Here is a 14,191-nt window from a genome sequence, read left to right as displayed (position 1 = left end):
ACAGAGCAGCACTCACCAGGAACCCCCTGAATACAGCAACTAGTATGTTTACTTCAATATTATTGAGAACTTACAATTTTATCATATTTTATATTTTATCATATTTTGTCTAAGTTTTTCAGGCATATCTCAGTTTAACTGCTGATGTGTATCCCAACTTGAGCTAGTAGACCTGTCGCATAACAATAGAACCAACAGTCAGTTCTCTCTGTTAAAGAATTTATAAGACTTTTACAAAGTATTACCTCAAAAGCAATATCTCATGAGTCCACAGATAATGTTCTTAGGTTAATTCAGAGGTTGGATCCATGCATGTCTGTCCCAATCTTCTCCATACACAATTGGCTTTAATTGTGCCTAACCAAGGAATCTGAATGAAAATATGGCAAAACTGCTGGAGCTTTTTTTTCCTTTTATTGATATGTCAAGATTTTGTTAGATTTAATGTTCAATTTTTTCAAAAACCAATGATTGCCTATTAAAATCTTGCATTGAGAATATATGGCCTTCATTTCTGTTATAATATTTTATAGAACCTCTCATTTTGTATTTGCATAAAATTTAGTAAGTTATAACAAACAGTGTGAGAGAGATTGTTTTTTGTAAGGTAGGTGGATGGTCGAAAAGCTCTTGTTTCGTACTGCAAACTGCCATCACAACAACATGAAGACAGGCGGCAGGCACAGGCTGCAGGTCTTGCGGCGTATGGACCTGAGGATATCCCCAGATTAGCTGAATACAGTGCCTCTATGTACGCTACTTCACCACAAGAGCACGCAGCTTATGTTGCATATTACACTCAGTATTATGAAGCGCAGGTAAGTAATGAATTAAAATTTTAATGTATTCAGTACAATAATTGCTTTGTTTAAAGGGAATAAGCGTCTGGCTTTCTTTAAAATGTTACAAAGAATTGAGATTATACAGCCTGTCCTACCTAATTAAATATTACATACTCTCTCCTCTTTCTTTTTTCAAAGCAAATTTTATTCATCTGTAGTTTGTAGTGTGCACTCTGTGGTGGTGGGGAGGGGGGGATAATTATGGAGAATTGCGCATCCAGTACAGTGTAAGATTTCCTCTGATATGGTGATACAGGTAGGCAAACTTTCATCAATGTTTCTGTTATGTGGCTTTCCTCCAAATTAACTTTGTAAGCCAAACTATTTGTCTAAACAGGTAGCACATCTTTAGGGGACACATGATATTTAACTTTACTTGGTGCTAAGAGAAATAAATTTGTGATGAATAAAAGTACATGTGTATCATGAGAGCTAAAGAAAGTTAAGCGAGAAGAATTCGTTCAATTTAAAAGCAAAATTTTCTTTTCTGAATTGTTAAAAATTTCTCAGGACAGTACAATCATATATCGATTAAGTACAGAGTATGTGAAGGAACTTGCCCCCCTCCTTGCAGTGGTGTACCGTAGGTCTCTGAAAGAGTGTAGCGTTCCAAAGGATTGGAAAAAGGCACAGGTCATCCCCTTTTTCAAGAAGGGACGTTGAACAGATGTGCAGAACTATAGACCTATCTCCCTAACGTCGATCAGTTGTAGAATTTTGGAACATGTATTATATTAGAGTATAATGACTTTTCTGGTGACTAGAAATCTACTCTGTAGGAATCAGCATGGGTTTCGAAAAAGACGATCGTGTGAAACACAGCTCGCGCTATTCATCCACGAGACTCAGGGGGCCATAGATACGGGTTCCCAGGTAGATGCCATGTTTCTTGACTTCCTCAGGGCGTTGGATACAGTTCCCCAAAGTCGTTTAATCAACAAAGTAAGAGCATATGGACTATCAGACCAACTGTGTGATCGGATTGAAAAGTTCCTAGATTACAGAACGCAGCATGTCATTCTCCAATGGAGAGTAGTCTTCCGAAGTAAGAGTGATTTCAGGGGCACTGCAGGGGAGTGTCGTAGGACTGTTGCTGTTCACAATATACATAAATGACCTTGTGGATAACATCGGAAGTTCACTGAGGCTTTTTGCGGATGGTGCTGTAGTATATCGAGAGGTTATAACAATGGAAAATTGCACTGAAATGTAGGAAGATCTGCAACGAATTGACGCATTGTGCGGGGAATGACAATTGAATCTCAATGTAGACAACTGTAATGTGCTGCGAACACACAGAAATAAAGATCCTTTATCATTTAGCTACAATATAGCAGGGCAGCAACTGGAAGCAGTTAATTCCATAAATTATCTGGGAGTAGGCATTAGGAGTGATTTAAAATGGGTTGATCATATAGAATTGATTGTCGGTAAAGCAGATGCCAGACTGAGTTTCATTGGCAGAATCCTAATGAAATGCAATCTGAAAACAAAGGAAGTAGGTTACAGTACACTTGTTTGCCCACTGCTTGAATATTGGTCACCAGTGTGGGATCCGTACCAGATAGGGTTGATAGAAGAGATAGAAAAGATCCAACGGAGAGCAGCACGCTTCGTCACAGGATCATTTAATAATTGTGTAAGCCTTACAGAGATGGAGGTACTCAAAGTACCCTCTGCCACACACTGTCAGGTGGCTTGTGGAGTATGGATGTAGAAGTAGATGTAGATACATGTGGCAAAATTACCTGTCTAGTCACTCAATTTTAGTTCACAGGTTCAGTCATGAAATGTAAGTAAATGCGTTTGAGACACTTGAAAACATACATTATTATGGTGCTCACAGTTCACAAACAGGAATTTTTGTAACAAATTGATAAATATATTGATGTACAGAACTTAGCTTAGCAGACATTGAGCTGTTAGCTCATTTATATAGTTTCCGGATAGGCTTCTGAATTTTTGAGGATTTTTGCAAAAACCACACATTTTAGATAAAGGACAATTGGTTGAGGAATGTTGTCTAACACATTATCTTCTTCAGAATTTCGTCAACAGTGTGATCCGAATTATTTGTACATTAATAAAATAAGTTATTTCTTACTTTTTGCATGGTTTCTACACTTGAAAGTACTTGGTATACAGCCTTAAATACATGCACTGTGTGATAAGCCCTTCTTGGCTTTGGTTTGAGAAACGAATGCTGAACAACTCTTTGAAAGCAGTCAAAACATAATTTAATATTCGCAGAGAAATAAAACTTCTTTTATCCATAATGTTCTCTTCAAATTGGTAAGGGAGTACACACAAATAAATAAGGCTTTCCAACATTCAAGAATTTTATTTCGTATAAGTATTGTAAAAATACTAAATATTGATAAAAAGCTCTGAACATACGAGGTGTGTTCAAAAAGTAAGATGACTTAATATTTTTATGAAAAAATATTTATTTGTTCACCAATATTCATGTTGTCCCTTTCAAAGTAACCGCCCTCATATATAACACACTTGTGCCAATGCTTCTTTCAATCCTCGAAGCACTTTTTGGTACAGTCTTTAGTACTTCCAGTAATGCAGTTTTTATTTCCTTCATCCTTTCATAGGTCTCTTCAGTTTTTGGAGCAGGAAAAAGTCGCAGGGGGCTAAATCCAACAAATATGGTGGCTGAGGCATGATTGTCGCGTTGTTTTTTTGCCAAAATATCTCTCACAAGCAACGAAAAATGAGCAGGTGCATTATCATGATGCTAAAGACACGAATTGTTTTCTGCAATTCCATGTTTTTTGCAAACAGCGCATAATGTCAAGGTAATATTCCTTATTGACTGTGGGACCTTGAGGCAAAAATTCATGATGCACCACGCCACGGTGATTGAAAAAAAACAGTGAGCAAAACTTTGGCATTTGATTGAACTTGGTGTGCCTTTTTCATCTTGGCTCCCTGGGATGCACGATTGGGCTTTTGTTTCAACGTTGTTTTGTAACCAGTTATGATGCTTTTGAGCAAACCAGGATCATCATTGTCATCATTCAGAAGCTCCTGAGCGATGGCCATACGACGGTTCTTCTGTTCAAAATTGAGACTTTTGGAACAAACTTCGCTGACACACGTCTTGTGCCCAAAACATCTGAAAAAATATGCCAACCTCCTCAGCAACTTCTCTTAGCATAATGTGGCGATTTTCCAAAACAATTTTCTTCACCGCTTCGACATTATCATCTGTTTCTGACGTGCAGGAGCATCCAGAGTTAAGTTCATCATTGGCATCTTCTTGGCCATCTTGGAAGGGGTTGTACCACTTTAAAACTTTTTTAGAGCAGACTCACCGCATGACACGGTCAACATTTCAAGCATTTTAGAGCACTTGCAAATCCTTTACTCCATTTTTATAATAATTGAAAATCGCTGAGAACACTGAAACACATCTAACCTTCTTATCTGTCACAAACAAACAAAGTACGCTGTACATTTGAAACTGTAAACATCTGTTCGGGGCATGTGTACCAACATAACAAGAAAAAAGATCGATAATTGAATGTACTTTGGCTGCACAATTTGAAAAGTCACCTTACTCTTTGAACAGCCCTCTTATATTTGTTTGTCCATAATTTACATAAATTACGGACTGCATTTGATAGTCATACAAGTCGCAGACTGACTTCAACACATCATACAGAACTGGATGAGAGTTAGGAAAGAGACCACCATATTGTCCTTGTATTTTGAGGAGTGCCATGTATATTTAATCGAATTTTGAAACTTAGAGAGAGGAATACTGATACTTGTGATTGCAGCTTAATGATGTTGTCATGGTGATGGAATGAAAACTGCCATCATCTATCCAAAATAAATTTCTCAGTTAATGATCTGTAAAATATTTTTCAATGACAGAAAAATTCTCTGTCTTAACAATGGACATGAATCATTACAGATAAGAGTCTGACATATCTGTATTTCTTAGCACGATTTCAGAAAGCCGCTGATTATGACTCTTGAAGAAGAAAGGATTTGTGTCCACAAAGCAGAAGAAAAGTAGGACTCATGGAAAACATATTACTATCAAGTTTTTGAAAAATCTACTACTTGTTGTTCTGTGCTCAACATTGATCTTTTAACATACAATCCAGTTTCTGGTTGATTCACGCAGGTAATGATGAACCATCCACAATGACGACGGTCATTATTGTGCTAATGTGTGAGGACAGACAGTGTCTTAGTATCCCCGTCCCTCCTCTGTGAGTGAAAACATCCTTTTAGTGCGCATTTGTCTATAAAATTAGATTGATATGCACTGTACATGTAACAAAAGCTTCAAGCACTTGACAATTTGTGGTGCTGTTGAACATTGGCGTTTCCCGGCGCAATTCCCAAATTAGCTGTTAATTCAAACTTCTGAATCTTGTTCTTCAACCCCAGTGCTTCTTCAACCCCAGTGCAGGAAGAAGATCCCTATATATTCCTGTAATGTGTTGATACTTGCGAAGAGCAGCAACACTATTGCTGTTGTTTTGATAAAACAGCTTTACAAGTAAAGCCCTGCTCACATTGATGATTTCGGGCCTATGTCGCTGTGCCAGTACTGGTATCCAACTACGTGTCATGATACTAACAATGCAAATCATGCAGCACGCGGCCTGAACATTATTCCTGTAAAGTTTGGTACCCATGTGGTAAAGTTTTCCTCTACACTGGCTTAGGTAGTGAAAGTTTAATTACAACTGCCCTGTAAAGCAAAATCTCTTTTCAACATTAGGCCTGCAGATACGTACATTTCTTCTCACTTTTGTCATCCAATGCACCACCTTATTTTTGTCATCTGAGAAGTAAATTTTAGCTTCCAACATTTCTTTCAGAGGCTGTTGTCAGGCAAATGTCACTATTACTGCCAGATTCTTCATGGGGACAACTATCTTCAGTTTCCATCACTGTTTCTCGCATCACTTAATCTTCACACGTATTCCTGTTTGTGGGTTCAGTTGGTGTGCATTGTCTATCTCAGAAGCAAATAGTAAGACTTCCGAGTTTCCACATGACCTGCACTGTGAGATTAAATGTACAGAACAAATTTTGAAGTGTGATTTATGGTCAGAATGGCATGTTTCTACATGTTTACCATAAATTAAATGTTTTTTATTTTTTATTCAAAAAATGAATGTTAGCTCACATTTTAACAAAAGAATGAATCAAGATTTTTCTTGTATGAGCAATGCAATGATAAGACATCCACATTCCCCAATCATTTGCTGTACACTTGCTGTAACAGTTGATAGCAAATCCAGGAGTATCCGTTTCTTATGTAATTTTATTGGATAACTCCCATTGTGCATCTGTATCTGATATTAGGTCCATTGAAAAAATCACTACAGGTTTTGACAAATGTGACCATTCCCTTGTTAATTATATTTTTCTGCTCCAAATATTGTTTTTATTTTTTAATTCCAAATATCTAGCTGATGTCAATAAATATTCACATTTATACACATTGGTGCTATACATTAATATTCACATGTCACTATAGGAAATAAAGTGAGCATGTATGAACTGTTAGGATTTCATGGAGAAATAGGATGTAAATTGTGTCTGTTATCATCAGAATGGTTCTGGTAACCCCATGTTGTAGTACTGAAGCATTTACATAATTTTTATGCACGCAAATTTGGTCCGAAGGTAAAATCAGTTTTGTGTTATTTCAATTTCACGTAAATAAACTATCAGAATTTTACAGACTCATATAGTTCTTTCCGTATGAATGACATCCCTGGTATGGCAGGAAAAAGAAGGGAACCAGTGGAAAAATGCTCCTGTTTTGAGACTCTTGACAGAAAAGTGGGGTACCAGCTGTTGCATTCTACCTTCAACACTTTCAAAAATTTGGGCATGAGAACATATTCACTCTTTTTTATGATGAAGAGATGGAAAAGTAATAAATACTGAATGATAGTAGACAGCGGTTGTGGTATTAAAAGCACACAGGACACAATGGCATTGTGAGGAATAGGCACACAGAGGCAGAGGAATATTGTCGATAGTGACGTAACAGTGCTAGAAAAAAAGTGAAGAAGACACTGCCAGTGGAGGAGGAATGAGGAGAAAGTGGAAGTGAGTTAGAGTGAGTGATAATGAGAGACAGAGTCTATGATAATGACAGCAAGAAAGAGACAGTGAGAAGAGAGAGTGCAGCAGTGGGAAGAAATGAGTGAGATAGTAGCAGTAAGAGGGAGCGGAGCATGACAAATGAGGGGGGACAATGGTAGTAGGATAGAGTGGAGAAGACTGTGGCTATAAGATAGGAGACTGTGATAGTTAGAGATACACTGAGAGGTAATGACAATGAAAGACTTACATTTCTGGACTAGTCCGTGTGAGCAAGTTATAGTCAGGGAAGCTTGTGAGAGTGAGAAGTTAGTTGCTTGTTAACAAGAATGTGAATATATATGCATGCCGAAATCTTCCAAGATGCTGAGGAAGGATTGAGCAGGTAGTACCCCACTTTTCAGCTAGAGTCGTTTTAACAGGAGCACATTCACCTCATTGGTGCTCCAATAACATATTTCCACTGGTTTTGCAATGATTCACGTTTTTTGTTGGTGAAAATGCAGAATTAAGGGTACCATATTTAGGGTAATATTCAATCTCTTTAACATCACAGTTCCTAACATACTATCTCAATAAATTAGAATTCAAAATTCACATTTTTGAAAACAGAAATGTGTTAAATACGGCATCCACAATATGAACCTGACATGTGATGTAACCAACATAAAATTATTCTAAAATTGTAATTTTTATTACACTTCTAAGAACAAATAAAATGTCACTCATTTAGCAACTCCATTAGATAATCACTGCTGGTAATTGAATAAGGATAGCGATTTCAACAAACTATCTTCGTCAAGTTCTAAACTTGGTACGTAACACATAACGGTATCCATTGCTTCAAGAGATTGATATTGTAGGAGTTGTTCAACTGCAATGCCTTCATTTTCTGGTTTGATGAATTAAATAGAAAATATTTAATGAATTCCCAGGCATAAAATTATGTCAACCTACACAAAACATTATTGCACTCATTAATTCATTTTAAAAATTAATAAAGAAGTAAATACAATTAAAAACAAAATAATCCAACACAGACACCAATTATCAACCAGAATATGTGCTTTTTGTTCATTTAACTATACTTTTAATATGGTGGTAGAGCTAACACTGAGTAATCGGTTGAATCGACTGGTGTTCAAAATGCTTTCCTCAGTGACCATGGATGTTAATAAAAAGAACACAAAAGGAAACAATCCCTTAGGTGTGTACTGCAAGATACTATTTTCAGTGAAAATGCACACCACTTTGTTTGTTAGTCGCATCAAAAATTAGAGAGAAAAAAAAAAAAAAAACATTGACTCTAGACAGGTTGATTGCATCCATCACATTGCCATTGGCCATTTATCAGGACCAATTTTTGAAATTTTTCAGTGCAAAATAAAAATAATAACAGATAAAAATAAAATGTTTATGAAAATGAAAAATGTCAATCCATAAGCTTCAATAAACGCAATCAACAATACAAAAAGAATCAGCTTAATTTTTAAGGACCTCCTCGGCCGAATGTAAGGAGTGAGCCATGAGTTTAGATTTTAAAGCGCATGGGTTACTGCTAAAGTTTTTGAATTCGAGTGGTAACTTATCGAAAATGGATGTAGCATTATACTGCACATCATTCTGCACAAGAGTTAAGGAAGTCCGATCGAAATGCAGGTTTGATTTCTGCCGAGGACTAATTGAGTGAAACCTGCTTATTCTTGGGAATAAGTTAACATTGTTAACAAGAAATGACAGTGAGGAGTATATGTACAGGGTGTCCCAGCTATCTTGTCCACCCAAAATATCTCTGGAACAATAACAGCTATTGGAAAACGACTTTCACCGGTATCAATGTAGGGCTGGGGCCCATGAATGTACATATTTGGAAACATTCTAAAACGAAAGATGTGTTTTTTAACACAAACTTATGCTTTTTTAAATGGACCTCCTATATTTTTTCTTCAGCAATCCATACCATGACAAAGCACACACACAATGGCGTTGATTGCAACGCAATATTCCCATTACATCCTGAGATATTGAGACGTGAACTTGACGTTGAAACACCCGACATGCGCTGCTAGCGCACGTCCTGAGGCTCAGGCGTGAAGCCCATGCTGCCCGTAATCACGATGTGATTGACATGTGTAATCACACCTCCATACTTATCAACAATTTCTCATTTAATGCATTAGATAAACATAACATTGATAATTATGTGGTAATAAAACTAATTGGTTAAACATGTTTACTTTCACTTCTATGCCCTACCTGAACTTCCCAAATCAAAACATTTTTACCTAAACAACGGTAAAACTTTTAGTCCACTTGCTCGTTTCACTAAAACCATCAACATGAATTTTACTATTACGAGTGAATGATTGACTGTCACTTGCACTCGATCTACAGTAAATTAAAGTTTTAACGTTGAACGGCATTACCTTTTTAGTAACGGTTTAACGAAAAGCGAAGTTAACTTTGTGACTAATGTTGCGGTACACAGATATGTTACAGAACCGCATCACCCCTAGCCTATGGGATAAATACCTGCTGGAATGTGCGACGTTAATGCAGGATGGCAGCAGACCGTATTATTCGTTTCGGACCTCTTGATAAGTATGGAAGTGTGATTACACCTTCTAACTGCCTTCTAACATGTTCAATCATCTTTTGGGCAAACATTCCGGATTGCATTTCTTACTCTGATATTTCGGCTGATAACCTTACACCCACCTTCAAGGTGAATTAATGGCACAATTTAAACCCTTGACACAAAACTGTGGAGTAAATCTGTGTATGTCAGAGATAAAACATTTGACAACAAGAACAAGAAGTGACAACAGTCTACATATATAACAATGGAAGTGCCATCAGCAAATCCACAGCACTTATGAATTGTATGGTGGATTATTAAAACAGGTGGTATGTGTTGATATGCCATGCAGTGGACACACACAATAATAATTCCTCTGAGAGTGCATATGTAAACTGAGTGATTTCCATGATTCACTGAGCTGAAAACTCTTGCCTCAGTTGAGCAAATTATCTGCTAATTATAGTATCTTGACTTTTCTATAACCTATGGAATGGCCAGTGGAAATAAAATGTCCAGCCACTGCAGATTCGATAGGCTGTAGAAGGTGGGTGTGACATTACATAATGTACCTTTCTTGTACAGTGTGTATTTTTTGTCTCATTCATCTTTTACCATAATGACAAGGAATTTCATATATGCAAGCCTTTCATAACAGTGGACCACCTTTAATAGATCTAAGAAGAGCTGTTAACTTGGTTGGTGGAAGGAAGATCACAAACACTTTATACTTCATTATTCTGGCAAATTTTGAAGAAACATTTCCCAAACACAATGGAAAGGTCTTAGACTAACACCTGGTTCTTCTTGTTCTTCCCTTGGTTGGTCTGGTGCTTTTGTTTGCAGAGCTTTCTTAATTTGACTTTTTAAATGAATACCTCTTCCAAGTGTAACAGGTCTCCATGTAGGCTGTTAGCATCATACACTACATGAGCTCCATGTAATAAAATTTTCAGTATGATCATAGTTTGCAAAGGATGGTGGCAGCTAGGTGCCTGCAAGTATAAATCGGTACGGGTAGGCTTACGGTACATACAATATCCCAAAAACACATTTTCCTCATGTCCAACTAACATATCAACAAATGGTAGACAGCCATTCATTTCCTGTGGTAAAGGTGAATGCTGTTTAAATGCTCTAAACTCCAGCAATTAGTCCTCTTCTTGGTGCCAAATGATAAACATGTCAGCAACAAATCCCCAGAACACTTTTGGTTTTAAAACTGCAGATGACAGATAACTGTAAAGCAGTAAAATAGCTATAAATGAAAGTCTCTGGTTCACCCTGCACGCAGTTTTTGACAAACTAATGTTGTCCAATTCAAAACAGAGGAACATTGTTAGAACACCCCTTCACTACTTCCTTTTCTTGCACAGAACATCCATTCTTGAAAGACTGAGTCCCAGTTTTATTAAATGCATAATAAAACGATTTGTTCATTGTTTTTCCTCCTCATGTAGCATGTTCAATTTGGCAGTATCGATACTGTTCAGCCATTGCATCTTTTGTCGAGAAGAGTTCTGGGAGTGGTGGAAATAGGGCATTTGTGAGTGCATGGTGAGGAAACATGCAGGGAGACAGTGCTGTGTAGGCAGTTTGTATAGGTTAATCTGGCATTTTTCAACTTCTGTAGTGATCAAACAACAAACTGGATATTTATTAGTGTGTAACTCAGTCACTGGTGTTCTTTGTTCATGTTGTAGTGTGACTGACTCAGACCACGATTTTTTGTGCCTAACAGTGTACCGATACTTCATGGACAAAAAGACAGTCCCAAAGAGAAACATTTTTTAGGAAGGGAATAAAAATTCACACCGGAAGCGAGTTGATATTGCACAAAAACTGAATATTCCTCCATCAACATAAATACAATAGTAATCTAATGTAAAATAATTGAGTCAGCATGTTTGAAAGGAGGAAACGGCAAACAAAAATGAGTGCATAACTATCAGTTTCCAGAACTGAAAACTGTGCTACTGAAGTGGATAGTACAAACTTGTGCTCTGAATATTCCAATTGATGCTACTGTGGTTTGCGCTAATACATTTGGCACAAAAGTTCGGACACACAGATTTTAAAACATCCAACAGTTGACTCAAAAGGTTCAAGAACAAATATAATTTAGTGTAGAAATGTGTTCGAGGTGAGACTGGATGTGTGTACATTGTCACTGTTAAGTCAGTGAAAAATACTCATCTAACAATGATACAAAGGCGCAATCAAAACAATGTTTTTAATGCTGGTGAAATGGGCTTATTTTTTCAGCTTCTGCCTAACAAAATTTAAGAGTTCAGGGGAGAGAAATACCATGGCAGATAATTTAGTAAAGAGAAGCCAATAATTGGGAGCGTGAGAAGTCCATGAAGCTTTAAAAATGTGTGGACTTTTCCACATAAACAAGCGTCTAATGGAAGGATGGTGTTGGAAATAGGAAAATATGCCTGTGACCAGAGTACAGTGCATCCTCAAGATATATACTACCTACACAATACAAATGTTTTTTTTTCCCCCTCCCAACTCGGCCAATCAACCAAAGTATTGTAAGATGCCTGAAATAAAAATAACAGAGGGTTCTTATACAGAAGAGGATGGCCTGTCTTCATATTAAAGTGAGAAGTGCCTGGGTTTTCGTGCAAGAAAGCACAATCTGAAATTGCTTCAAGAAGGATGATTTCCACTAATTAACATAATACTCCTGAGAAATATAATAAATATGGTTTACACCTCTGAAAGTTTTCTAATTAGTATCATAGCCTGGAAATTTGCAGCAAATTTTAGAACTCTCCTTTTCTCCATATAGACAGAAGCACTTCTTTCTATTCGATCACAGCCAGTGAGACTCACATCGTCTCTCGTGATATTTGAATTGGACTCTGCCACAATTTCTGATGGCATGAACTTTGAGCTTTTCTCCAGGAATCAGTTCCTCAATACAACAAACATAATTTTTAATTTTTTTGAAGAAAAGTTGGTAATGTCACTAAAATCCGTTCACCTGGTTTTAGGTTTATCAAAATTGTCGTCATTGTTAACTGCCTCTTCAACAAATTCATCTGACAAATCTTTGTTGGAATACTTTCTATCATCACGGTCACTGAAATCCTGGAATGCTTACTGTTTTCTTTACTTGTTCATTTTTGTGACTTCTCTTTTTATTTGTTTCTCAATTGACACAGGGTGAGAGAGTCCATTTGGGAGAGATGTTCTGCCTTCAGTGCTGGTATTGGCAACACTCTTTCTTGGTTCACTTTCTATTTTTCCTTTTCCCTTATCTCATGCCATGGAGCAGTTTTATGACTGCTTCTCCCACCAGTGCCAATTTGGATTGAGATTTTGGAGACTCTGTAATACCAGATTGTGGTGAAGATGGTTTGTTAAGGACTTCTGTGGCTCGAATTCCAAAGGCAAAGAACCCAGACGACGTTGGCAGCTGCGTTAGGATTGCTGGTTTCCACTAATTCACTAGGAAGAGCAGGGAAAGTGTCCTTTGTAATTGAAGTCAGTCTTCTGTCTGCTTTCCTTCACCATTTTATTAATACTGACCTCCAGTCCATTTTAAGTGGTCTATAAAATGCCACATCTAGAATTTATAGCAAATGTGTGGCAATCATAGGGAGACAGATGAATTTAAGTTTGTATCCCTTACATGTTTTCAGCACCTTTGATGAAAAATTGTAAGACAGGTTTTCACTCAGCACTGCTTTCACTACTCGTTTCCTGGCCCAGGGTTTTACAATAATCTGGAAACAGTCTTTGAAAATGACTTCATCGAACCATCCAGACTTCAGCATGTTTATCTGGTTCTTCGAGGATCTCATTGTGTCTTAACTATATCACATATGTTGGGATTTATAAACAACATATGCAGGCAGGAGTTCACCATTGGCTGTACCAGCAAACATCATACTGATTGCTGATTTAGAAGATTTCATTATTCTCCTCGAATGCTTAGTTCCTCATTTGAAAATACAAACTTTCCCACCAAAGTCATTAGGATGTTAGAAGGGCTGATTCTCTCTAGAGTCTTTTCAAGGTTTGCAAAATAGTTCTTAGCATCAATTTAAAACATAATTAATAAAAAAGTGATAATTTTGAACAGACAAAATTAAAATTCCTTCTTAAACAGAAAACAACATAAAATCAGTTGCTGCTAACTATTCAAAACTATGGAACCTTTGCTTCCTTAGCAGTGAAGTTTCATGAAATTCACTTTGACAGCATGGCATTTCAACAAATGAAACCATCCATCCACTCTTCTACAGGGAAACTGTTTTTCAATGCCTTTGCATTCTGTACATTTTTGCCAAGATAACGTTTTTCTGATATACGAATGTTGAATTTTGAAAATGGAAATACCTACCTTGAAACTGTAATCCGGCGTTGTGCAGTGGTGTTTTCTTCCTCTACGTTAAACACAGTTTCCTTTCTGCACTTCCCTGTTTGTCTTCCCATTATATGGTCTTGCAATGTTGTTTGTGGAATTCCATACTGATTTGAAGCATTTGTAATGGCTAATCCATTTGATGTTATATCTTCAATTGCTTTAGAAAAATCTGAATATTTCGAAGACATCTGTAACCTACTGCATTACAGAGAAAACTGGCAGTGGAAGTATAGAAATCGCAGCAAGACAATAGTTTTGACTCAAATCTCTTTGCACACTTGGTACCATTTGGCT

General features: G+C 37.0%; 1 protein-coding gene across 12 annotated transcripts in view; it reads left to right on the top strand.

The window, feature by feature from the left end:
- LOC126284815 (RNA-binding protein 5-like) overlaps positions 1-14,191 on the top strand; it is a 116,222-nt gene that overhangs the window by 85,355 nt on the left and 16,676 nt on the right. For all 12 annotated transcript variants that reach the window (XM_049984019.1, XM_049984015.1, XM_049984026.1 and 9 more), the window contains one exon: positions 612-818. In XM_049984019.1, the coding sequence (XP_049839976.1) occupies positions 612-818 (207 nt within the window). The remainder of the gene's footprint in view (positions 1-611; positions 819-14,191) is intronic.

The sequence above is a fragment of the Schistocerca gregaria genome, chromosome 8 (genome assembly GCF_023897955.1).
Source record: "Schistocerca gregaria isolate iqSchGreg1 chromosome 8, iqSchGreg1.2, whole genome shotgun sequence".
Taxonomy (NCBI): Eukaryota; Metazoa; Arthropoda; class Insecta; order Orthoptera; family Acrididae; genus Schistocerca; species Schistocerca gregaria.
Note: the sequence above shows the minus strand (reverse complement) of the source record. Positions and strands in the feature narration are given on the sequence as shown.